The following is a 24,226-nucleotide window of genomic DNA, read 5'->3' as shown; positions in this document are numbered from 1 at the left end:
TTTTGTAATTCGTAACTAATCGGGTTATCACAAAACTGTCTAGTGCCAAGAGTCTCTTGGGACACGATACTTGGTCTTACCATTTTATATTACTTGTGCGACTTGGTACACTTGTCGATCCATCAAACAAGTTTTTGGCGCCGTTGCCGGGAACTCACGGTAAGTTGTACACTTGTAGTAGTGGACAGTTGCCCCCCAAGCTACCACACAAGATTAGTTTGTCTACCATCTATGGCAAAAGGATACTAGACCATAGACTAGGACATCTTGTTACTCTTCACTACATAATTCCCTTTTCTACTTGAGATTAAATGATTATCGGAGCGCCATAATCCAAACACACTACTCGACGCCTAAAAGTCAAAGAGCTCACTAACTTCGTGATACTCAACGCCCAGAGTGGTGCTCAACATCTTGAAGCCTAGGGGCCTTCAAGTTTGACAATACTAAGCATCACACAAGACCGCTCTACACCATACCAAATGATAATCAGAGAAAATCTTTAAGATCAATGATCGAAAAGGAATTAGAAAAGGAGATTCGATGTCACATGCATCAAACCTACTTATATGTGGCTTAAACAGAAAATCAAATAAAAAAGAAGTAGAAACTAACTTACTCTATAAGAAAAACTGATATAATGATATTGTAGACCTCACGATCGTCTAAACAATTCCTGATTGTAAAAAAATAACTCATAAGCTAAGAATCTTAGAGAAAATAAAAAAGAAGTTTAGAGAAAAGATTTTAGAAATATGATATATATTTTATATAATGATGCACATTTATAAAAATTCTATTTATATCATCAAAATTTTAATATTTAAATAATTGATCTCGTCATTTTAAATTATTTATAAATTCTAATATTCTTAGAACTTTACAAAATTTAAAAATTATATAAATATTTTAAAATTATTTTCATGAAATTATATATTATTTTAGTTACTGTAAAAATAAAATAAAAAAGTTATAAAAACTAGTGGAAACGTATTATGTGTGAACAACTTTTTATCAACCAACACTTTATTAAACTATAAAATGATTTTTAATTATTGAAATAAAAATTATTATTAAATTATAGAATAATTTTTGCAAAAAGGATTATATAATGTTTTTTAATTTTACTATAGATTATTCTTTTATTTTGTAAATGTTTTTTATTATAAATAATATTTAAATTTAAAAAATTAATTACTAAAAAGATAAAATTAGAAAAAAGTTATATACACAAAAAAGAAAATTTACCTTTTTTTAGTATTGTAATAAAATTATAAAAATAGTAAAATATAAAGTTTTATACAAAAGTATATACACAAAAAAAAAAATACCCTTATTAGTTAGTGTAATAAAATTATAAAAATAGTAAAATATAAAGTCAGATATACTTTTAAAATTATATATTTTAATATAATTAAAATGTAACACATGAAAGTGAAATATATATTAAGTATAGATATAATATATTTGTTAAATAATTATTATAGATTAAATTTAACAAGAAAATTATAAATCCACTAATGTAATAAAAAATAAAAAAAGTGCAGAATGCAATTTTAATTATGAATAAAACATAAAACAATTTTTTTGTTGAGGTGAACTGTATGGAAATATATTGATTTTTTGTTTTTTGGTGAGTGATTTTTATCATCACCACTCCATTCACAGGTACAGAAAACCCTTCTTATTCCCAAAGTTTCAGTTTGAAGGTAGTTTATATTCTCCAGTGAAGCTACTCACAAATCAAATCCTTTGTGCCCTAATTCCTTAAATTGAAACCCGATTCTCCATCACTCCAGTCCTTAATTTCGATCATCATCTTTGCAGTCGATTATCAGGTATTTCATCACAGGCCATTTCACAACACAGTACCGTGTCTTATATCTTTTATTTTCTTGAAATATGATTTTGAGGGTTTCCTCCAAAAAATAATGATTTAGATCTGTCACATTCGGACCGAGAATTCGGTAAGGTAGCAGTTCTAGAAGCGACTTTGTTTTTAAACCCTCCAAAATATTGTTCTTTTTTAGCTCTTTTGTTGACTGCAATGTTTGCATGCCTTTATATTTGATTGAACTTTGATGCTAGTGTTTTCCATCTTTGATATGGGTTCAGTTTTTGATTTTTTTTTCAATGGGTCTGTTTTTTTACCTTGAAAGTGCAAGTTTTTACTTATTGAAGATGCTGCTGCGAGTTCTGTATGAGGATTTCAAGATTCTGAATTGATAGGAGTTGTGACTATATGATTAATGTGTCTTTGACTCTAGTGAATTTTTTAATCTTCACAAATTTTGTCCAAGACTAATTTGTTTCCTGTACGTAGTCAGGATTTTGAATTTTGAAAACCATGATTAAGTTTCTGATTAGTTCTTGTGTATAAATGAGGTATTTTGAAATTTAATGAATGTCATGTTGTAAGTGTTATCATACAGTAGTATTTCAATGTTGTGATGTTGGAAGACTAATTAACTGAATGAGATTTAAGGTGAGGAATTGTTTCTTTTTAATTTTGATTTGTATCTACAGTCTTACTTTTTTAGTCCATTTTACTTATCTTGAACCTTATCCCCTTCGTCTTGGGTCTTTAGGTGGGTTGAGGAGGTGATGCATTTTGATTGTTCATTGTTTCCATTGATTCAATTAAGATATCTAATGATCTTTATTGTTTATGCAGTCAGTTGGTGGGAACTCTGTTATTCTGTTTTATTGAAGAAGTTCAAACAATGGATGATTTAGGTAATAATATCTTGGCTTCACTTTTTGTTTTTACATCCACGTAAGTTAGTTTGATGTTAATGTAATGACTGGAATCTTGCTTTTTTATTGAATTCTTTAATTATATGTTATGTAGAAAGTTTCATTATTTTTATTCAGTATGTATTTGTCTTTTTAATTATATTTTTTTACCTCCAATGTCCAGACATATTTGACATTTTCTCTTCTCATCATCTTTTTATTTTTTATTTTAGATCCTTTCTTCTAAAGGAGGATTAGGATATTATATTTGTATGTTTCACAAATTACTAGAGAAAACTATATAGGAATCTGCTTGGTGCTCATTTTTGTTCATTGTCACTATGTTTTGGATAATTTAAAAGGTATGAGAATATTCATAACATTATAGCACTCCCCCTAGCTAGGTTGGACCAAAACTAGAAGAGATGCAACGGAGATGGTTGGAATGGTGATGGGAAAGAGCTAAGGCTCTCGCCAAAGGTGATATAAGGTGGAAGGAAGTGGTGTTTGATCATGCTCAAAGAGAGGTTAGGCTAACTCTTGAGGAAGATGGCTAGATGAGACCACTTAAGGTGCTCTAGCCTTGGGTGACCTAAAATGAGTAGTATAGCTAAAAAATGACAGCATAATGTTACTCAAATTCAAAGGTAATTACAAGAGTGGGAGATACCTCTATTTATAAGGGTGTTTCTAATTTGTAAAAAGCAAAACCTAAAAACTCAATTTGGCTAGTTGAAGAACAAGGTGAAAATCCTCCCCATTAGGAGAGGACATGTGAGAAAAATCCTCTCCGTTAGGAGAGGAGCTGTAGCCATTACCTAATGGGAAATCTTCTCCAATGTAAGAGTGACACATGACCACTAACACATATGTGGAACACCCCACACTTGCTTACCAAGCTAGCTTTAAAACGTTGACCCCTTGGTTAAACTAGCTCTTGGACGTCCACTTGGGTCAATATTGGGCCTTGGCCCTTTGTTGACATAAGTTGTCAAAAACTACAAGGCCCAAAATAAATTTGTTAGGATATTTACCTTATTTATTATCATTATATTGTGTTTAGGGTTACCTTATTTATCATAATTATATTGTGTCTAGGGTTACCCTAATTATCATGTACTCTTGTATCAATTTATTCTTATATATAGAGGATTATGAGAGGAATCAATCAAGCCCTCTAAAATTATTTTACAGTTTAATTCTCAAGTAAATCCTACAATAATAGGCTCATGATACAAAGCCAAATAAATCATAGACTATTTGGTCTAAAATACAAGGACAAAATTGCTCTAAAAGCTTCATGATGGCCTGTTAGGAATAAAAGAGAGTAAATTAGACACGTGTGAGACACGTGTAAGCATAGTAGTATATTATAGTTTGTTAGAAGAGAGAGAGGGTATAAATAATAAACCAAATAGAAGAAAAGGGGTATCAAACATTTTGTTGCCTGTAGGTATAGACTGGATTGTTTAAGTGGAGGAAGAGAGGCTTCCTTGGGTGTGTGTTGTTTCTCATCTGTTAGGGTCCCTTAGTAAAGGAACCTAACAAATTTGGTCCGACTTGCCGGATCCAAATCGGAGGAGTTGCGCGATAGAGAACAGGTTGAATGCACTGAAGGAAAGGTGGGAAGGAAGATTTGATTCCATGGAGGCGACGTTGGAGGAAATTCGAGCGGAGTGGAGGGGAATGGCTCAAAACGCAAATCGCGACCGTGGAAGACGAAACATTAATCGCGACCGTGGGAGAAGAAGGAACCAGCGTCGAGCTCCGAAGGGAGTCGCGATTCCGTCAATGCTAAACGCAAACGGCGACCACCAGAGAAGTCGGAGGACGAAGCGGAAGAGGACAGAGGATACGTGCAACATAGCGGGATGAAGCGCGTTGAACTCCCAAAGTTCGAAGGAGTGGACCACATGGGCTGGATCGCGAAGGCAGAGAAATTTTTCGATCTACAGAACTTGACAGAGAGGAAGAAGATGAAGCTCGTATATACCTGTATGGAGAGAGGCGCGAGCTACTATTGGATTCGCTTCTGGCGGAAGAAAACCCGACATCCGAATTGGAAGATATTCACGGAAGCGCTGACGCGGAGGTCCGGCGAACTGAATCGAGACACCGTTTGTGAGGAGATGGCAGCGGAGCGACAGGAGGGAAGCGTCGACAAGGACTTCCAGGAGTTGGGAAATTCGGCGCCACAAGCATCGGGAAAACCAGATCACTCATTTTCTGTTTCTGTCGATCTTGGAGATGGCATTATAAATGGTGTTGAGGCTGCGGGGGCTATTGAGCGAAGATCAGATACTTATTCGTTGATTGGTGATCTGTTCGATCTGGGGTCGGCAATGATGAACAGTGATTGCAATGACAAAGAAACCAAACAAAACAATTCGGCAAATGGACCATTTAATTCCGAAAGGGACAGTTCGGTGGAAAGAAAGCTTGATGAGGATATTTTGAGCCCTCAAGAGAGGAAGGTTAGGGATTGGCTCTTCGCTCACTTGGAGCATGATTGTGCTGCTTCACTTAATAATGCTTCTCTTTCCTATTGGAATCACAATGAAGTGTATAGGAGTTTTGGAGGAGATCATGGTATGATTAAAAGGGGTCACAGTTTTGTTGTTGAGTATCCGGGAGAAGGAATCACAATTCCCTTGAACCATGTTGTAACAAATGTGTCAAATGATATCAAGGAGCCTGGTCAAAATTATAAAATCAAAGTTTCTACAGCAAATAGCAATGATTTCTTTGGTTATACTGTTCTTGTTATTGTTCTATTGGGAGGTTTGAAGGCTGGAACTATACCGTTCTACCCACCTTTGCCATAATGGAAATGTTTTTCTTGGAAGCGTTTTAGCTATGGAACTCTAAATACAGTGGTTCTGGAATTTCCTAGTGAAGTTTGGGATTATGCTGGGGACTACTTCGAAGCAACAGATGCGAGGAGAAACAGTAGAGGTCATTGCTTTATGTTCTGTAATGTTAGGAACGCAGTTGGGGTTCCTGCCCTTATTGCATTAGAAGTTGGTAAAGTAGCCATAGATGGTCAAAGCTAGAGCTCTTCGGATCATCTCAAACATGCATTGAAGGTTCTCCGAAAAGTTTTTGAGCAAGATTCAGTTCCAGATCCTGTTACATATGTGGTGACTGATTGGGATACTGTTTGGGGGCCGATGATGAGTGGATTATGTGAGTCTGTTAGCAAAATGGACATATTGAGCACTGGAAATGAATATATTAGTGAGGTGAAGGGATTAGAAATCAAAGACAAACTTTATCTCTTTGAGTTGGGAGGTTTGGATGTGAATTTAGGAGCTACCTGTTTGGCATCCCTGGGAAAAATGAAAGTAGATTGGTGGCAGCTGAGCATGAAGATTGAGCAAGAAGAATGGAAGACATCGGTGGAGGATTCGAGGAGCAAAATGTTGGAAGTTGATAGAATCCAGGAAGAATGGAAGATATTAGAGGAGGATTTGCCACCACCCAAGCCTCCAAACTTGAATTGGAGGGCGTCACTGGGAAGAGGAGTATTACGGCAAATAACAGTTTCCTAACTTAAACCTTGAGGACAAGGTTGATTTTGAGGGGTGAAGTAATGTTAGGAATAAAAGAGAGTAAATTAGACACGTGTGAGACACGTGTAAGCATAGTAGTATATTATAGTTTGTTAGAAGAGAGAAAGGGTATAAATAATAAACCAAATAGAAGAAAAGGGGTATCAAACATTTTGTTGCCTGTAGGTATAGATTGGATTGTTTATAGTGGAGGAAGAGAGGCTTCCTTGGGTGTTTGTTGTTTCTCATCTGTTAGGGTCCCTTAGTAAAGGAACCTAACATGGCCCAAGATGGACAAAGTGATAAAGTTTAGGTCCATCTTCCACAGATGATGTTAGGTTCCTAGGTTGGAAAGCTAACTACGAAGACTAACAATAGGTAGAAACAGTAAAGAAAGAATGAGTTCTATTATTGACAGCAATCGAATTCTCTTTATGGTTGGTAGCATAACCTCCCTGGTTAGGAGCATAACCTCCCTCACAAGGTCCAAGAACTGTCTATACAAAAGAATGTCACTCAATGCCCTCTACAAGGTTACAAGAGCTCTATTTATAGCAACTCTGACCCACTCCCCTATTACAACATAAGCCTCTACACCTTTGACTGTTCGGTCCTGCACCCTACACACCCTTGACCGTTTGGTCCTTCACCCCACACATCCTTAACCGTTCGTCCTGCACCCCACACACCCTTGACCATTTGCTTCCCCCTGCCTTATATACTATCATTACACCTCGCTGCAAAACAACCTTGTCCTCAAGATTGGAACAATGAAGCTTGAGCTCATGGCATTGTGATATGGTCTTATCATAGGAAGGGAACCCGCTGGCTATTACCTGCAACTTTAGGTCTGGAGGCTTGGGTGGTGGTCGAACTGAGAGATATAATTTATGGACCATTTTCGTGTCTTCATTATTTCCTTCAAGGTGAGGAGCTTCTTATTTTTTCCCCTGTCTTCTATTGTTTCGGCTCGCATCCCCCTGCCTTTCTACCGTTCTGCTAAAACAATTCTAATTACTGGAAGTATTTCTTGAATTTGTATCCATGACTTTCTTCTTCTTTAGGAAGTCCTTCCACCTAGACAAATTCTTGATTATCCAAGTGAACTTTCCCATATGCTCATCATACATCCGATAACCCCTCTCCCTTCTTTCGGCAATCACACGAACACTCATGGAGAAACTGTTGAATTCCTTGCTCGCATAACATGAGGCGTTAAAAACCCTTGGCAAAGTTGTTGTGAGATCTTCCCAAGAAAATTTCTTGGATTTTTGTTGCCCGGACTTGAACTCATGTTCTGTCCTGTCTTCCAGGTTCTTTGAAGGTTGGTTTTTGTTTGAATATTTTCCTTTATCTAAGGGTTGCTTTGCTTTCTTGATGCCTAAAAGAAGTTCCTCTCTTGCTCTGTGAACAATCTCAACTAGGTTTCTCTTTGACACCATTGTTTTAACCCCAAACTTGTAGATCATAGCTTCTTTCAGGCCCTCCCAAGATCGGTTTCTAGCCTTTTCTTTCCAGAATTTGAACCAGTACCCGACGCTTCCCTCCATGCTGATATACACCAGTTCGACCTTCTCCGCCTCTGTCATTTTCTGAATCTCAAAAAACTTCTCAGCCCTGTTTATCCAGTTCAATGGGTTTGGTCCTTCGAAAATGGGTAACTCCACCCTTCTCCACCAACTAGGTGGCCCCTCAGGACGTTCCCCTTCTTTCTCTCCATCCATGTCGTCTCGACGGTCCCCCCGATTGCCATTACACCCTTCTCCCGTCTGAGTTCCCTTTTATCTATCTGGTTTGCGCTCCCATGATCCTCATCAATTCTTAAATGTCTTTGCACATCACTGCGGAGTCTTGACGATTTGCCACCGATTCCGCCTTCAAACCATCCATGGCAATCTCCATATGTTCCAACCGTCCCTCGACCATGTTCATGCGCCCCTCCATTTTGATCTTCACGCCCAATTGGATCCGATAGGTCGGACCAATTTGTTAGATTCTTGGATTGGAAACCTAACTACGAACACTAACAGTAGGTAGAAACAGTAAAGAAAGAATGAGTTCTATTATTGACAACAATAGAATTCTCTTTATGGTTGGGAGCATAACCTCCCTGGTTAGGAGCATTACCTCCCTCACAAGGTCCAAGACCTGTCTATACAAAAGAATATCACTCAATGCCCTCTACAGGGTTACAAGAGCTCTATTTATAGCAGCTCTGACCCACTCCCCATTACAACAGAAGTCTCTACACCCTTAACCGTTCGGTCTTGCACCCCACACACTGTTTCACCCCACACACCCTTAACTGTTTGGTCCTACACCCCACACACCCTTAACCGTTCGGTCCTACACCCCACACACCCTTGACCGTTCCGTCCTTCACCCCACACACCCTTGACCGTTCCGTCCTGCACCCCTCACACCCTTGACCGTTCACATCCCCCTACCTTATATCCTTTGAGATGACTTCAACTCTTGTTAAAAGTGTTTGACCATGGTTAGGAGTATGTCATCATAACAAAAGGGATGGTGAATGTATTCTTGAAAACTTAGTCCTTGCTGGCTCTTGACACTGGACCATTAACTCAGGAAGGTGTGAAATATTTTTTAAACTAAACACTACTCCAATGTTACATAGTTATGTAATAAATAAGTGAATATTTATTGAAGTTGGACCAAGAGTGTTAATAAATAAACTAAACATGGATCCAACCTTGTTACCTAGTCATGTAATAAATAAGTGAAGATTCATTGAAGTTTGGGCCAGGAGTGTTAATATCTAAACTAAACATAGCTCGAATGTTACATATTTATGTAATATATAAGTGCATATTCATTGAAGAATAGTCCAACAGTATTAATAACTAAACTTTCTTCTTAAAGTAGTAACATCACCTTCCCAAGCATTTGACTACGATGTGTTCCTCAATTTTAGAGGCTCAGACACACGCCAAGGTTCTATTGGCTATCTCTACAAAGCTCTACATGATAGTGGAATCCAAATTTTCTTTGATGATGAGAGCATTCAGAGTGGAAAGATAATAACACAAGAACTCAAGGAAGCAATTAAAATGTCTAGGATTGCCATCACTGCGCTGTCTACAATCTATGAATCTTCTTCTTTTGTTTAGATGAACTTGTAATCATTCTTGAATGCTCCAAAAACAATGGACTCTTGGTGTTGCTAGTCTTTTACAAGGTGCCACCTTGTCATCATCGATACTAGCTAGAAAGTTATGAAAAAGCATTGGTCAAACAAAGGCAAAGACTCCACCAAAACATGGAACCTTTGCCCTTGTCTGGTCAATGCTTCTTCATAACTTGGGTGAATATTGGGTCTTGGTCCTTTGTTGACATAAGTGGTCAAAAACCCTATTTTATTTTGCCCAAAATACAATGTCCGAAATAAATCCTACAATAATAGGTCCATGATACAAAGCCCAAATAAATCCTAGACTATTTGGCTCAAAATGCAAGGACCAAAAATTATTCCGGCTCTAAAAGCTCCATGATGGCCCAAGCAAATTTAGACTTATCTTCCATAGATACTTCAACTCTTCTTGAAAGTGTTTGGCCATGGCTAGGGGTTATGTCATCATAACAAAAGGGATGGTAAATGTATTCTTGAAAGTCCGTCCTTGCAGGATCTTGACATTGGACCATTAACTAAGGAAGGTGGGAATTATTTTTTAAACTAAACATGGCTACAATGTTACATAGTTATGTAATAAATAAGTGAATATTTATTGAAGTTTTCTCCAAGAGTATTAATAACTAAACTAAGCATGGCTCCAGCCTGTTATATAGTCATGTAATAAATAAGTGAATATTCATTGAAGTTTCGGCCAGGAGTGTTAATATATAAACTAAACATAGCTCCAATGTTACATAGTTATGTAATATATAAGCGCATATTTATTGAAGTTTGGTTCAAGAGTGTTAATAAGTAAACTTTCTTCTTATGGCTGTAACATCACCTTCCCAAGCAACCAGCTACGATGTGTTCCTCAATTTCAGAGGCTCAGACACACGCCAAGGTTTTACTGGCTATCTCTACAAAGCTCTATTTGACAGTGGAATCCACATTTTCATTGATGATGAGGGCATTCAGAGTGGACAGATAATACCAGAATCACTCAAGGAGGCAATAAAAAAGTCCAGGATTGCCATCACTGTGCTCTCACCAGACTATGCTTCTTCTTCCTTCTGTTTAGATGAACTTGTAACCATTCTTGAATGCTCCAAAAACAGTGGACTCTTGGTGTTGCCAGTCTTTTACAAGGTGCCTCCTGGTCATGTCAGACACCAGCGAGGAAGTTATGGAGAAGCATTTGCCATACATGAGCAAGGGCTCCACCCAAACATGGAGAAATGGAAGAAGGCACTGAAAGATGTAGCTAACATTTCTGGCTTTCCTCTCGATTATGGGTATCCCCCTTCACCAATCTTTGTATTTTCTGTTGGATTAAATTTCATTTGTCATTAGAATGGACTCTTTGAAATTCTAAGGGAATATTTTTTTGGTTGACGTGTTTGTCAAGACATTGATAAATACAACACAAGGCATTAAGTTTGACTTGGTTGAACTTTTTGTTTGAAGCAGAAATGAATATGAGCACGAGCTTATTAAAAAGATTGTTGAGCGTGTCATCAGATTTCTCAATAATGATGAAAAAAGTTTGCATGTTCCAGATTTCCTAGTTGGAGTAGGGTCACAGGTTGAAGAAATAAGAAACCTTTTGGCTGTTCGAGATAATGGTGTCAATGTCAACATGATAGGGATCCACGGAATGGGCGGTGTGGGGAAATCAACACTTGCCTGCCTTGTTTATAATTTGATTACTGCTGGCTTTGAAGGTTCGTGTTTTCTTCAAAATGTAAGAGAAGAAGCAAACAAACATGGGTTAAAACACCTTCATAGCATCATTCTTTCACAGCTAGTTGGAATGAAGGAAATCAACGTGGCAAGTGAGCAACAAGGAATTTCAATAATAAAAAATAGGCTCAAACGAATGAAGGTTCTCTTAATTCTAGATGATGTAGAAAAGCACGAGCAATTACAGGGAATTGTTGGAAGTGCTGATTGGTTTGGTCCAGGCAGCATAGTCATCATCACCACTCGGGACAAACAACTTCTAGCATCTCATGGGGTTAAAAGAACACACGAGGTGAAGGAATTGAATAAGAGAGATGCTCTTAAATTGCTTAAATTTAAAGCTTTTAAAATGGAAGAAGTTGATCCAAGTTACAAGGAGGTATTGAATCAAGTAGTAACTTATGCTTCTGGTATTCCACTGGCTTTGGAAGTAATAGGTTCCAACTTGTTTGGAAAAAGTGTTCAAGAATGGGAATCTGCTATCAGACAATATAAAAGAATCCCTAATAATAAAATCCTAGAGATACTTAAAGTAAGCTTTGATTCATTGGGAGAAGAAGAGAAGAGTGTTTTTCTTGACATTGCTTGTTGCTTCAAAGGGTATAAATTGTCAGAAATTGAAGAGACACTTCGTGCTCTTTATGATAACTGCATGAAGTACCATATTGGGGTGCTAGTAGAAAAGTCTCTCATAAAGATTAGTCATGATGAAAGAGTCACATTTCATGACTTGATTGAGGACATGGGTAAAAGAATTGACCGTCAACAATCACCGAGAGAGCCAGGGAAGAGGAGGAGATTATGGTTACAGGAAGATATTATTCAAGTTTTGAAAGACAAATCGGTGAGTGAGTTAGTGACTTATGAATGGTTTTGTCTCTCATCCTTTTTCTGTCTATTGAATGTTTTCATCACAGTTGTCTTTTTTCTTAAAATTTGGAAATTTCTCTCAATACTTTATTCAATGTCTTACATATACTTGTTGATTCGTGCATTTTGCTATAACAGGGAACTAGTCAAATCAAAATTATCTGTCTGCATTTCTCAATATCCGACGTCCAAGTAGTAGAATGGGATGGAATCACAGATATGAAAAGTCTTAAAATACTTATTGTTAGAAATGGTATCTTTTCCCAAATTTGGAACTATCTTCCAGAAGGTTTGAAGGTACTAGAGTGGAGAGCATAGGTATCCAACTAATTTCATCCAAAGAACTTTCCATATGGGAAGTTACCTAATGGTTGCATCACATCATTGGAGTATGGTAGGTTATCCAAGGCAAGTTTGAAGAATACATTTTACTCACGCTGTAAATAAATAAATTCACTGTAAGCTCATAGTAATATTCTAGAGGTGATGTTTGCATGTAAGTTTATTGTTAATGGTATTCAAAGATCTCACTTGGTAAAAAAATATGTACTCATCTTGCCGAGTAGTTTGAAAATATTTTCAGAGCATAGTAAATAGAGGAGAGACACCTCTATTTATAGGAGGTACCACAATTTTATGTACACGAGACTCACTTGTGCAATGTATCATAGATAAGTCCTTAAAGATAGTGTTCATTGACACATCAGAAAACCATCTTGTTCTTTTCTCAAATAGCTTTTATTATATCTTTTTACAGTTTCAATTGTTTCCTTCTATATGCAAGGATCATAAGGCTGCTGGTTACTAGTATGGCTATCTTTCAGATGATGTCTTTGTATAGCATGACAGCTGATTTGTTTTAGACTTGAGACGTGGAATTCCAATTCCTCATGTCCTCAGTAAGCCCTGCTAAATATCAGAATGTCACTAAGATGGGTTCTAACATGGGTCTAATACATGTTAAGAAGTGGATTTTTTGTAAGATGAAGTTTGTACCAACTTATATACTTTAAATTGGTCTTATCTCTTGATAATATATGGGACTTTCAACACATTTACCCTATTAGCTTGATAATAAGTCCATTTACCAAAAAAAAATTAATCATAATAACGAAAGAAGAAAACAATGACACAACATTCTTTACCTGCTTCACTAGTTTACATTAAATCCAGGCTTTCCATTTCGGATTTAATAAAAATACTAATCATGTGCCACAATCGAACACTCTGCTCCTAATACTTCTTTTCTCTTCTTCAATTTATACAGATCAAAATAATAAGTTTATATAAAATGAGTTACTATGATAAAGTATGACACAGGATAATTTACCTTTCACACTAATTTTACCACTTACAAACTTTAACTCCATCGAACTTCACACTTTACACTTGCACAAATACCGTGTGTGAATCTTGCTAGTCCATAAACTTATTATTTTAACCATATAACTACTATTCAAATGAAAGTTTCTCCACACTTGCTAACCAGATATGTTATATATCATGGTTAAACCTTTGTATTTGAAAATTTCAAAACTCTTAAATTCACCGACTTCTGCAAAGAAAAAAGAAAGAAGAATTGAATGAATAATCTTACAGTGGATTTATCAATTTACAAATAATGCACTCATTAAACTTGCCTTCAATATGTTTGTCAACTCAATTGTCGAAATACTACTGCAGGGTAACTTGCATATGGCAAGTTCCTTTGGATGAAAATCAGATGGTAAACAATTTGACGGATATCTCCACCATTCAAGCACTCTCAAATTATCTGGGAGATATTCTGGACCTTTGGAAAAACTACCATGTTTAATAATAAGTGTTTTGAGGTTTTGCATATTCTGGAAGGCCTTTCCATCCCATTCTACTCTTTCTTCTTGATCAAATATGGAGAAATCCAGACATATGATTTCAATTTTACTATTTCCCTGTTAATGCAAAAGGCATGAACCAACCACAATACAAGCATGTGTAAGACTTTAGTACACATATTTATGGAGAAATACTACAAAAGAAAATAAACCAACTATGATGTGAAAATATGATAATCAAAAACGATAAATCAAACCAATCATGAATTAAACTCACCCTGCTGTTTTCTAAAAGTTGTCTTACATCTTCGAGTAACCATAATCTCGTACGCTCACCTGGCCCTGTCAATGATTCCTGTCGGACAATATCTTTACCCATGTCCTCAATCAAGTCATGCAATGTAACTCTGTCATAACAAGGTTTTGTACCATGACTAAGCTTAACTAAGGATTTGTCAACCAATGAGTCAATGTAACATTTCATGTTCTGACCATAATGAGCTTGAAGTATATCTTCGACCTCTGCCAATTCATATCCTTTGTAGCAACAAGCAAGGTCAAGGAAAACACTCCTTTCTTTTTCCTCCAAAGAATCAAAGCTTGCTTTAAGTACTGTTTCGACCGGATTATTGGGACATTTTTCTAATTGATGAATGACAGATTTCCATTCTTCTACACTTTTTCCACACAAGTTGGAACCTATTACTTCCAAAGCTAATGGAATGCCANCAGAAAAAGTTACNGCANGATTCAAGAGCTNCTCATACCTTGGATCAAAGTAATGCTTTTTAAAAGCTTTCCATTTAAGCAATACAAGAGCATCCTTGTTATTTAATTTCTTCACCTCATAAGTTATTTGAACATCATGGGAGGCAAGGAGCTGTTCATCTCGTGTTGTGATTATGACTCTGCTGCCACGACCAAACCAATCAGCTCTTCCAACAACTGCCTGCAATTGCTCCTGCCTGTCAACATCGTCTAGAATCAAGAGAACCTTCTTTTTCTGGAGCCTGCGTTGTATCATTAAAATTCCTTGTTCCACACTAGTTAACTTGATGTCCTTCTCTCCAAGTAAATTCTCTAGAATGGTGCTTTGGAGGTATTGTAACCCGTGCTTGTTTGATTTTTCTCTCACATTTTCAATAAAACATGAAGCATCAAACCTTTCAGAAATCAAATTATTATAAACTTCTTGAGCCAGTGTCGATTTTCCAACCCCACCAGTTCCATGAATCCCGATCATGTGGGGACCACCATCACATCCAACATCCAAAAGTTTCATTACCTCTTGCACTTGTGACTCTAGTCCAATTGGGTAATGAGCACGATTAATCTTCTTGGAGACCCACTCCACAATCTTCCCAATAAGCTCATACTCATAACCATCCCTGTTTCAAAAAAGTTCCAGTTAGTTTAAACTTAAAGCCTTGTATGAAGTCAAGGTTGATTTTTTCGTCTAATTTTAACACCAAATCATAAATCCAAGTGAAACGTAATCTCATTTGAAAATAGAAGATTGGCAGGGTGGGGTACCCATGGTAGATATGAAAGGAAAACAACTTAGCAACTTGATACAGAGCAATCTTCCATTTAACCAACTTTTCCATATTATTCTTGAGCCTCTCCTCATGTTTAGTCAAGGCTTCTCCAAACCTGCCTTGCTGCAATTGCACCTGAATAGGATCCACATGATAAAAGACAGGTAAAACCAGCAGTCTTTTTCTCTTAAGGCAGTCAAGAATGGTTACAAGTTCATCTAAGCACCAGGTGGAAGAAGCATAGTTTATAGAAAGCACAGTGATAGCAATCTTGGACTCTTCAATTGCTTTCACAGTTGTTGGTGTAATTTCCTCTCCTCTCTGAAGGTTTTCATCATCAATGAAAGTGTGGATTCCACTGTCATGAAGAGCTTTGTAGAGATAGCCCGTAAAACCATAGAGTGTGTCCAAGTCTCTGAAGCTGAGGAACACATCATAGCAGAATGCATCTGAACGTGACTCCAGTCCAACAGGGTCATTTTCATTTATAGCACATTCCCATTCTTCATCAAAACAATGGCAGTCAAGAATCATAAGTTACAACATGATTCAATTTCCAATCTAAAAGGAACTGACAAAAGATCTAGAAGACAGATATGAGTTCCAAATAAAGTCAAGTCTAACAAATAGTTTGTGTAAAATCTCTTTCTTTAATCTCCGTAACTATATAGTCATATTCAGGTTGTGTCAGATCATGTAGCTTTAATGATTGAAACGGAAATAAAATACAAAGAAAAAAAAAAAAAAAAACCTTTGAAACCTGTGGTGAATATCTGAAAGTTCTTAAAATTGGAACAATTTGAAAGTTCAAGTCTTTCAAGAGAGTTGAAGTTGAGAGATGGAAAACTAATAAGCTTGCTGCAACCAACAACCCTCAATATTTTAAGTCTAGTCAGAAAACCAACTGAGGCGTGAACTGTGATTAAATTCTCACACCCTTTAAATGAAAGTTCTATCAAATTTGGGAGATCAGATACATCAGGCAACTGCGTCAAAATTCTGCACTCGTCAAAATTCATGACGGTTAGAGTTTCGTACTTCTGCAAAGAAAATAAGGGAAAAATAAATAAGAACCTAACTAATAAACTTGAAGTTAATTTTGTAATTTTCAAGATCAGAAAAATATACTATTTAAACTTGCCTTCGATAAATTATCCAACGAAGATGGTAAATAATTTGAAGAAATTCTGAACCATATCAGTGCTCTCAAACTTTGAAGAAAATAATTAAAAAACTGAAATTTTTTATCATATTTTTCGGGGGTTTTCATCCTCTTGAAGGTGTTTGCATACGATCCTACTGTTCTCTGTATGGCAGATATGGAGCAATCAAGATTATTAATTTCACTTTCAAAGTTTATCTGTCAATGCAAAAAGGCGCGAATCAGCCACAACACAAGCAGATATGAAGCAATCAAGATGGTTAATTTCACTTTCAAAGTTTCTCACTCACATTGTTATTCGAAACATTAATCATATCTTTATGTAACCATAATCTACTGTTCTTCCCCAGCTCTTTCCATAATTCCTTCCAGACAAACCTAGGCATGTCCCTTACCAAGTCATGCATTGTAAGTCTATTATCAAAATAATCAAACTTCAACAGAGATCTTTCAACCAGCATGCCAATGTGTTGTTTCATGCTACGACCATAATAAGCATGAAGTATATCTTCAACCTCTCTCAGTGCATGTTCTTTTAAGAAACAAGCGATATCAAGAAAAGGAATCTTCTCTTCTTCCTCCAAAGCATCAAAGCTTACTTTAAGTATATTTAGGATTTCCCTCTTGCGAATGCTTTCATATTGTTTGATAACGGTCTTCCATCCTTCTATACTTTTTCCAACCAAGCTGCCTCCTATTACTTCTAAAGCCAGTGGAAGGCCAGAAGCATAATTTACAAGACGATTCAAGGCTAACTCAAAATCTGGATCAGCCTTTTCATTTCTGAAAGCTTTCCATTTAAGCAGCTGAAGAGCATCATTGTCATTCCATCCCTTCACCTCATACATCATAGTAACTCTATGATTAGCCAACAATTGTTTGTCCCGAGTTGTAATGATGATTCTGCTGCCAGGACCAAACCAGTCACGTCCTCCAGCAACTGCTTGTAATTGGTCGGGCTTGTTAACATCATCCAGAACCAGGAGAACCTTCTTCATCTTGAGCCTATACTTTATCGTAGAAATTCCTTGCTGCATACTTGTAAAGTTGATGTCCTTCTCTCCTAATATCTGTGATAGAAGGATGCTTTGCAGGTGTTTTAACCCATGTTTGTTTGTTTTTTCTCTCACGTTTTCAAGAAAACACAATCCATCAAAATTCTCACCAATTAAATGATTGTAGACAGCTCGAGCAAGTGTTGATTTTCCTACCCCACCCATCCCGTGGATTCCTATCATGTGAACACCATCCTCAAATCCAAAATCCAAAAGCTTCCTCACTTCTAGCACTTGTGACTGTACTCCAATTGGGTAATCCGAAACATGTTTCAAAGAATCACGAGTAATCTTGTGATAGACATCGTCAACAATTCTCTTAATAAACTTGTATTCATATCCAACTCTGTTTCAAACAAAACATCGTTAAAACTAAAAGCCTAGTATTGTCATGGTTATCAAATATTTCATCTCTCAAACTTAATGCAATACAATGAAAGTTCATGTATAAAGATTGGTAAGGTGGTGTACCCGTCTTCGAAATGATAGCCAGACAAGTTAGCTACTTGATGCAGAGCCATCTTCCATTTCTGCACCTTCTCCATATCTTTGAACCTTTTCTGATGCATAGTCAATGCTTCTCCATAACTCCCTCTCTGATGTCTGACATCAGAAGGGTGGACCTTATAGAAGACCGGTATAACCAACAATCCTTTGGTCTGGCAGTGAAGGATGTTTGCAAGTTCATCCAAACAGAAGTAGGAAGAAGCATAGTTGTGAGAGAGCACAACAATGGCAATCCTAGACTCTTCAATTGCACTCAGAAACGTTGCTATTGATTCCTTTCTCTTCAGAAGCATCTGATCGGTGAAAGTGTGAATTCCCCTCTCACAGAGAGCTTTGTAGAGATTGCCAACAAAACCATAGCGTGTGTCTGCTCCTCTGAAGCTGAGAAACACATCATAGGTGAATGATGCAGCCATTAGAGTAGGGGTTGGTATGATTATGGATCGATTTGTCGGTCTGTTGGAATGGAGAATCAAACTTGAACAAACGTGAACTATATAAACTCAAAGATTAAGCAGATAGCATCAAGTTTTGAGTTGACTTCACGCTAACATACATTACAACGTATAAATAAATTATCTTAATTAGACAACCTTGAACTTTTCATATTATGATTATAAGGTGGCGTTTTGTCTCTTTCACTGTCAGTTTCAATTTTTTTTTTTTTTTTGTGGTGATTTATCACTTTTTATTATTGGAATGGGTTTGAAAGTGTTAGAAATTCAAGTGTGAGTTTGAACACTACAATAAATAGAAATGAGAAAGTTAAACAAAATATATGGAAGAAAACATCTAAACTCATTATTTTAAGGTTTCTCAAAGTTTACTCATAACTTAACTGTGTTAAATCTTCGTTGAAAAAACTAAAAGATGTTCAAATGTTCAGGTTGGTTTGGATTCAATTTTGTTTATTTTCACGTATGGTTGACAGCCGGTTGTGAAGAAGTGAAAGTGGAATTGGCTAAAAGCAGTGATCAATCTTTCATGTGATGTATCTATTTTTGTTTAGGTATGGCCCATTCATTTCCTTGTTTCTTTTTATTCTTTTGCTTAATGGATACGAAGAAAGATACGAAGAAGAAAAAGAATTAAACCATTTAAGAGAGAAGAAAAAGAAAAAAAAATCAAGAATAACTAAGAATTCAAGATGAAGAAGAAGAAGAGATCAATGTTTAACATTTCTGCTGCTGCAAACATTATCTTTTGTTTGTCAATCACGTTAATATTTTATAATTTTTTGTTATTCTAGTGCGAGTTAATAAGACTTTTTGGAACAAAAATTTTGTGAAATGAAAATTCTTGAGTTGTAGTAAAAGGATAAAAAGAATGAGAAGGAAAGAAAAAGAATAATAAGATGGGGTATGAAATTAAAACACAGGTTTCCTTCATTTACAGTTTAACACCTGATTCTCACCATGCAACACCAGGAATGAAGCAAACAACATCCCATAGAATTCCTACTCAAACCAAAAAGGAATTATTCTCAACCCAAAGCTAAATATAAAATGAAACTGAATCACAATTCTTTTATTCATTCAATCCATTTCCACAACTTCGTCTAGCAATAGAAAAATCTCAACTCAACCATAAAGGAAAATACAACTATGGAAATCAATGCTGCTGAAGCTGCTACTAATCGCTCCTATGAAGATTTTGAACCTTATTGCAAATGGCTTACACAGGAAGGACAAGCGATTCTTGAGATTCATTTGAAGGGTACCTGTTAAATTTCCTTTTTTAGTTTCTACTTGTGTTCTCATTTATATATGAATCACTTAATAGTTTTTCCAAAACATTCACATCTATAATCAATAAAAAGTGGGAAAGTATAATATAACTTTATATGGTAGAGTTGTTATAAACTATATATAGATAGATTCGATTGGTCTGAATGGAAAAAAAGGTTGTCTCTTATGGTGTTACATTTTTACAGGCTTCAAAAAGGAGCAACTTAAGGTTGAAACCGACAACTGGGGGACACTAAAAATTTATGGAGAAAGGCCTGTGAATGCGACCAATAACAAATGGTGCCGTTTCCAGAAAGAAATTAAGATCTCAATAGGGAGTGATACGAATGCAATTCGTGCGAAGTTTTCTCATGGCCTTCTCTTCATTGCCATGCCTAAAGAAGCAGTAAGGGAGCTGTTCATCTATGGGGCAGAAACAAGAAAGAGAACAAATGCTATCAAAGTGGCAATTGCAGTAGTGTTTGTGGTGGCACTCGGGACTTACGTAGCTCGAAGAGTATATAATGATGAAAATATTCAGTTAATTAGCTAGAACATCAAAATTGAAATGTGGGGTGTTTGAAAATCAGGATATGTATTCTATGCTGATAATGCATAGCAGAGGAATGTTTGCTTTCAGAATGGTTTTCTGTGACAATGAGAAAAAGTGAGTAAGGTGTTCATACTTTTATGTTTTCTTGTAACATGTACATACCTTCGAAGAATAATAATAATAAAGTGTGCTTGGGATCACACATACACTCATGCTTTGGTGGTGATTTTAGTGCTTTTTCTGGTGTGTGATTCTGTGTGTGTGTCAGAATGAAAAATCAAATTAACTCTTGTCAGCATATAACTAGTTGCTCCAACATTATTGCAAAATTGTTAATCAAACAAAATAAAATAATCATACTGTGCTATCACTCTACCGACTTCATGATAATTGTCATCATCTGTTTTGTTTATTTTTATCTTTTTATTGATAGTTCTATTATTACTTTTTAGATAATTAAGGTTTTTATCACCCTATTAGTTTACTTCAATTACAAAAATCAAATATAAATTTCAAATCTAGGCCAATTCAAAAGATCTTATAAATAGAGGCTTGACAGGATTAGAAAACACATCCTTAAAACATAGGAAACAGACACTTTTCATTATTCTTTTCTAGTGTTCATAATGTAAATGAGTAACTAATTTTCTTATTCACAAGGGTGTAATGTATTTTAACTCTGCGATTTCTACTCATTAATATATTTCTTTTCCACCACTTTTGTGTTATATTCTTATTCGTAACTGCATGATTATTGTCTGCATATTTGCTAATACTAGCTGATTGAAAAATAGTTTGGGAAACATGATTAGGATTGGACAATTAATAGATTTCACATGCTAGACCTAAATGCAAAACCATTAGTCATTCATAACATTGAAATGTTGAACTTAATGCAAACTTATAATAAAATTTGCTAAGACATAAGGATTTTTATTATTAAAGTTTATATTTGTTGCTGAGATATTAAGGCTTGTTAGATGTGGTGTGAATATTCAAGTAGGAATTAAAAGTATTTTCTTTGATATTTTTGCATGGAATTGGATCATGAAATCCAACACCAGTGAAGTCTTTACCATATATTTCATTAAATCAATTTAATTTCTTTCAATAATTTTAGAATTATTTTTTAATTAAAAATTTATACTTTCATTACTTTAAAGTGTTCTTAACCTTAATTAGTGAATAAACGTAACTTTTCTTAATAATGCAAGTCTTTATAGGAAACAATATATAATTTTATCCACTTTATTACTTGTACGATTCGTGATTCAGTGCACTTGCTAATTTTGTTTTCAATAGTTTAAGAAGGAAACTGTTTCAACAATCATGGCTTTTAGAAAAAATTGTCTACAAAAATTTCTCACTTGTTACAAAATTGACAAGTGTACCAAATTGTATAACTAATAAAATGGATAAATTCAAATATGGTTTTCCACAAAGACTTGTGTTGTTCAAAAAAATTATGTTTATTCACTAATTAAGATTAAGAACTTTAAAGTAATGAAAAGTATTGACTTTTAATTTTAAAATTGTAAAAAGCAATTAAATTGATTCATTGAAATATATGGTAAAGACTTCATTGGGATTTGGTTTCATGATATAATTTCATGCAAAAATACCAAACAATATACTTATAATTCTTACTCGCGCATTCACACTACGTGTAACAAGTCCTAATGTCTTAGCAATAAATCTAAACTTTAATAATAAGAACCTTAGTATCTTAGTAATTTTGATTTATAAGTTTGCATTAAGTTTAATATTCTGATGTTATGAATGACTAATGATGAACTTTATATCTAAATGTTTAATGAATTAGTTGTTCAAACGTTGTTTTCAATAATTAAATATCCACATATATGCAATCAATTAATTCATGAAGTTAAGATGGAAAATAAAACACAAGAATAATAAAAAAGAAATATATTGAATAATAAAATTACAAAAATTGAAGATGCATTACATCCATTAGGTGAAACCAAAGTAAATGAGCTCAGTGACCCGAGTGTGAATTGTTTGATGGCAACTATATCCAATTTGAAAAATTAAATGAATTTTGGCCTGATGTGTTATGTATAACTCTTTTTTAATTAGTTTACTATGTTATGTGTTTTGTTGGTGGTTGTGTATACTTTTTTATTTTCTTCTTAATCACCTTGTAGCCTGAGCCGAAAAAATGTAGGTGTTGAAGCAAATGAAGAGCCTTCAATTTGATCTTTAGAATAGTAGTTCATAACTGTCATATGTTCAGTTTTCTGAAAACCTATATAGTACGATATAGTTTTTCTATATATTTAATATGTTAGTATGATATTATTCCTTTTGAATAATTATATTAAAATATAATATATTTCATGAATTATTTTTTGATGTTATTAATTATGAAATCTCTTTATTTAGGAATCTTACACATTAGAGACCATACAAGAATGCTCTACCTCTTCCATAACCATGGTAATTCTTCAAGTATATTGAAGAGATCTTTAAATATCTTTGATCAGTGTAATTATCTATTTAAACCCATAATAAAAGTGTTTTTCTATACATACTTAAAAAATTGAACTAAATTAAATAAAAGAAATTCAAATTAAAATCACTAAATATTATACTTGAAATTCTATATAAACAAAATATTAAAAAAAATCTTCTCAAAGAGTATAAAGTTTCAGTCTATCCAACTTTAATTTTAAAATAAATAAAAAATCATTTAAAAATATTAATTTTATAGGTTTATAAAATAAAAATTATTCAAAGAGTATAAAGTTTCAGTCTTATATTTAAGGTTTATGAAATAAAAATTATTTTAAATAGACTTTTTGTTTCTGAAGATAAACTTTCTAATTAATCATGGTATAGATGTAAGAAACGCACCTAATACGGTAGTCCTTCTTTAAATTTCAAAGTCGTAGATTATTATGTCTACTATATTATTATATAGCAATATAGTAGACAAGTATGGTGCATAAAGTAAAATGAGACCATTAAAAATCAAGCTATTTACTCTTTAATGTTTAAATTAATAAGAATTAATAATGAATATTAAAAAAATAAGAAATACGAGTATATTAAGGACTTGAATCTCATAGTTCAATTTTAACTTTTTTTACATTATGTTTACAAACTTCCAGAAACAAATGAATATATTATATTAATTTTATTACTTAAAAATAAGTAAATATTATCATCAATTCTTATACTATAATAAAAAAAATAAACTATTATATTATAAAATATTACATATAAATATATTAAATATATTTATAATACCTTATAAATATATACAAAAATATCTACTAGTACTTTTCGATCAATTCCTACAAAATCAATCAGTAATAATATTTTCTTTCTATAGAAGAGTTAAATATGTTTTTAGTTTCTATATTTTTGGGACGATTTTGGTTTTAGTTCATTTTCAAACCAAGGTATAATTTAGTTTTTCAACTTTAGAAAATTTTGGTTTTAGATTTTTTTTATCAAATTTTTTAACTTTACTTGTTGTTTCAAGCACGTTTCATTATAGCATTTGGATTGTTTACATTGTTTGACACATTTCAATGTTAACTGAAAAACGTGTTAACAAATAAAGTTAAAAAAATTAATAAAAAATACTAAAATCAGAGTTTTCTAAAATTGAAAAACTAAATTATACTTTAATTTAAAAATAGACTAAAACCAAAATCACTCCAAATCAGAGGACTAAAAACATAAAAACATAGTAGGATGATATCGGATGAATATGAACTTAAGCATTTTCGCATTATTTCTGAAGTAATAGTTTTTATTTTTTTGTCGACAATAAAAATAAGACTGATATATATGTAGTTATTTTTTATA

At 34.4% G+C, this 24,226-nt stretch overlaps 4 protein-coding genes across 6 annotated transcripts; 2 read left to right on the top strand and 2 right to left on the bottom strand.

Moving 5' to 3' along the window:
• The first annotated feature begins 1,626 nt into the window (after positions 1 to 1,626).
• LOC106768705 (inactive protein RESTRICTED TEV MOVEMENT 2) lies at positions 1,627 to 20,525 on the top strand. 3 transcript variants are annotated; one of them, XR_002668868.1, is made up of 4 exons: positions 1,627 to 1,838; positions 2,675 to 2,736; positions 18,996 to 19,118; positions 20,043 to 20,525. XR_002668868.1 is itself a non-coding variant. In XM_014653981.2 (2 exons), the coding sequence occupies exons 1-2, from the start codon at positions 19,714 to 19,716 to the stop codon at positions 20,387 to 20,389; spliced, it is 459 nt and encodes a 152-aa protein (XP_014509467.1). In that variant the 5' UTR covers positions 19,184 to 19,713; the 3' UTR covers positions 20,390 to 20,525. The 3 variants fall into 3 exon arrangements, 1 of the variants encoding a protein (XP_014509467.1); XR_002668869.1 differs by lacking the exons at positions 18,996 to 19,118; positions 20,043 to 20,525 and adding an exon at positions 12,818 to 13,262 and having other exon boundaries at positions 1,629 to 1,838; XM_014653981.2 differs by lacking the exons at positions 1,627 to 1,838; positions 2,675 to 2,736; positions 18,996 to 19,118 and adding an exon at positions 19,184 to 19,825.
• LOC106770853 (TMV resistance protein N-like) lies at positions 10,249 to 12,784 on the top strand. The gene is made up of 3 exons (XM_014656686.2): positions 10,249 to 10,715; positions 10,891 to 12,007; positions 12,172 to 12,784. Exons 1-3 carry the CDS (start codon positions 10,249 to 10,251, stop codon positions 12,349 to 12,351), a joined length of 1,764 nt encoding a protein of 587 aa, XP_014512172.1. The 3' UTR covers positions 12,352 to 12,784.
• Positions 13,319 to 15,560, bottom strand: LOC106756909 (TMV resistance protein N-like). The gene is made up of 3 exons (XM_022784075.1): positions 15,381 to 15,560; positions 14,125 to 15,235; positions 13,319 to 13,964 (listed from the first exon to the last, which is right to left on the bottom strand). Exons 1-3 carry the CDS (start codon positions 15,452 to 15,454, stop codon positions 13,641 to 13,643), a joined length of 1,509 nt encoding a protein of 502 aa, XP_022639796.1. The 5' UTR covers positions 15,455 to 15,560; the 3' UTR covers positions 13,319 to 13,640.
• On the bottom strand, positions 16,620 to 18,888 carry LOC106756898 (TMV resistance protein N-like). Its single transcript, XM_014639500.2, has 2 exons — positions 18,074 to 18,888; positions 16,620 to 17,948 (listed from the first exon to the last, which is right to left on the bottom strand). The coding sequence occupies exons 1-2, from the start codon at positions 18,523 to 18,525 to the stop codon at positions 16,820 to 16,822; spliced, it is 1,581 nt and encodes a 526-aa protein (XP_014494986.1). The 5' UTR covers positions 18,526 to 18,888; the 3' UTR covers positions 16,620 to 16,819.
• Positions 20,526 to 24,226: the final 3,701 nt, after the last annotated feature.

This window comes from Vigna radiata, chromosome 1 (assembly GCF_000741045.1).
Source record: "Vigna radiata var. radiata cultivar VC1973A chromosome 1, Vradiata_ver6, whole genome shotgun sequence".
In the NCBI taxonomy this organism is placed as follows: domain Eukaryota; kingdom Viridiplantae; phylum Streptophyta; class Magnoliopsida; order Fabales; family Fabaceae; genus Vigna; species Vigna radiata.
This window is presented reverse-complemented; position numbering and strand designations above follow the sequence as displayed.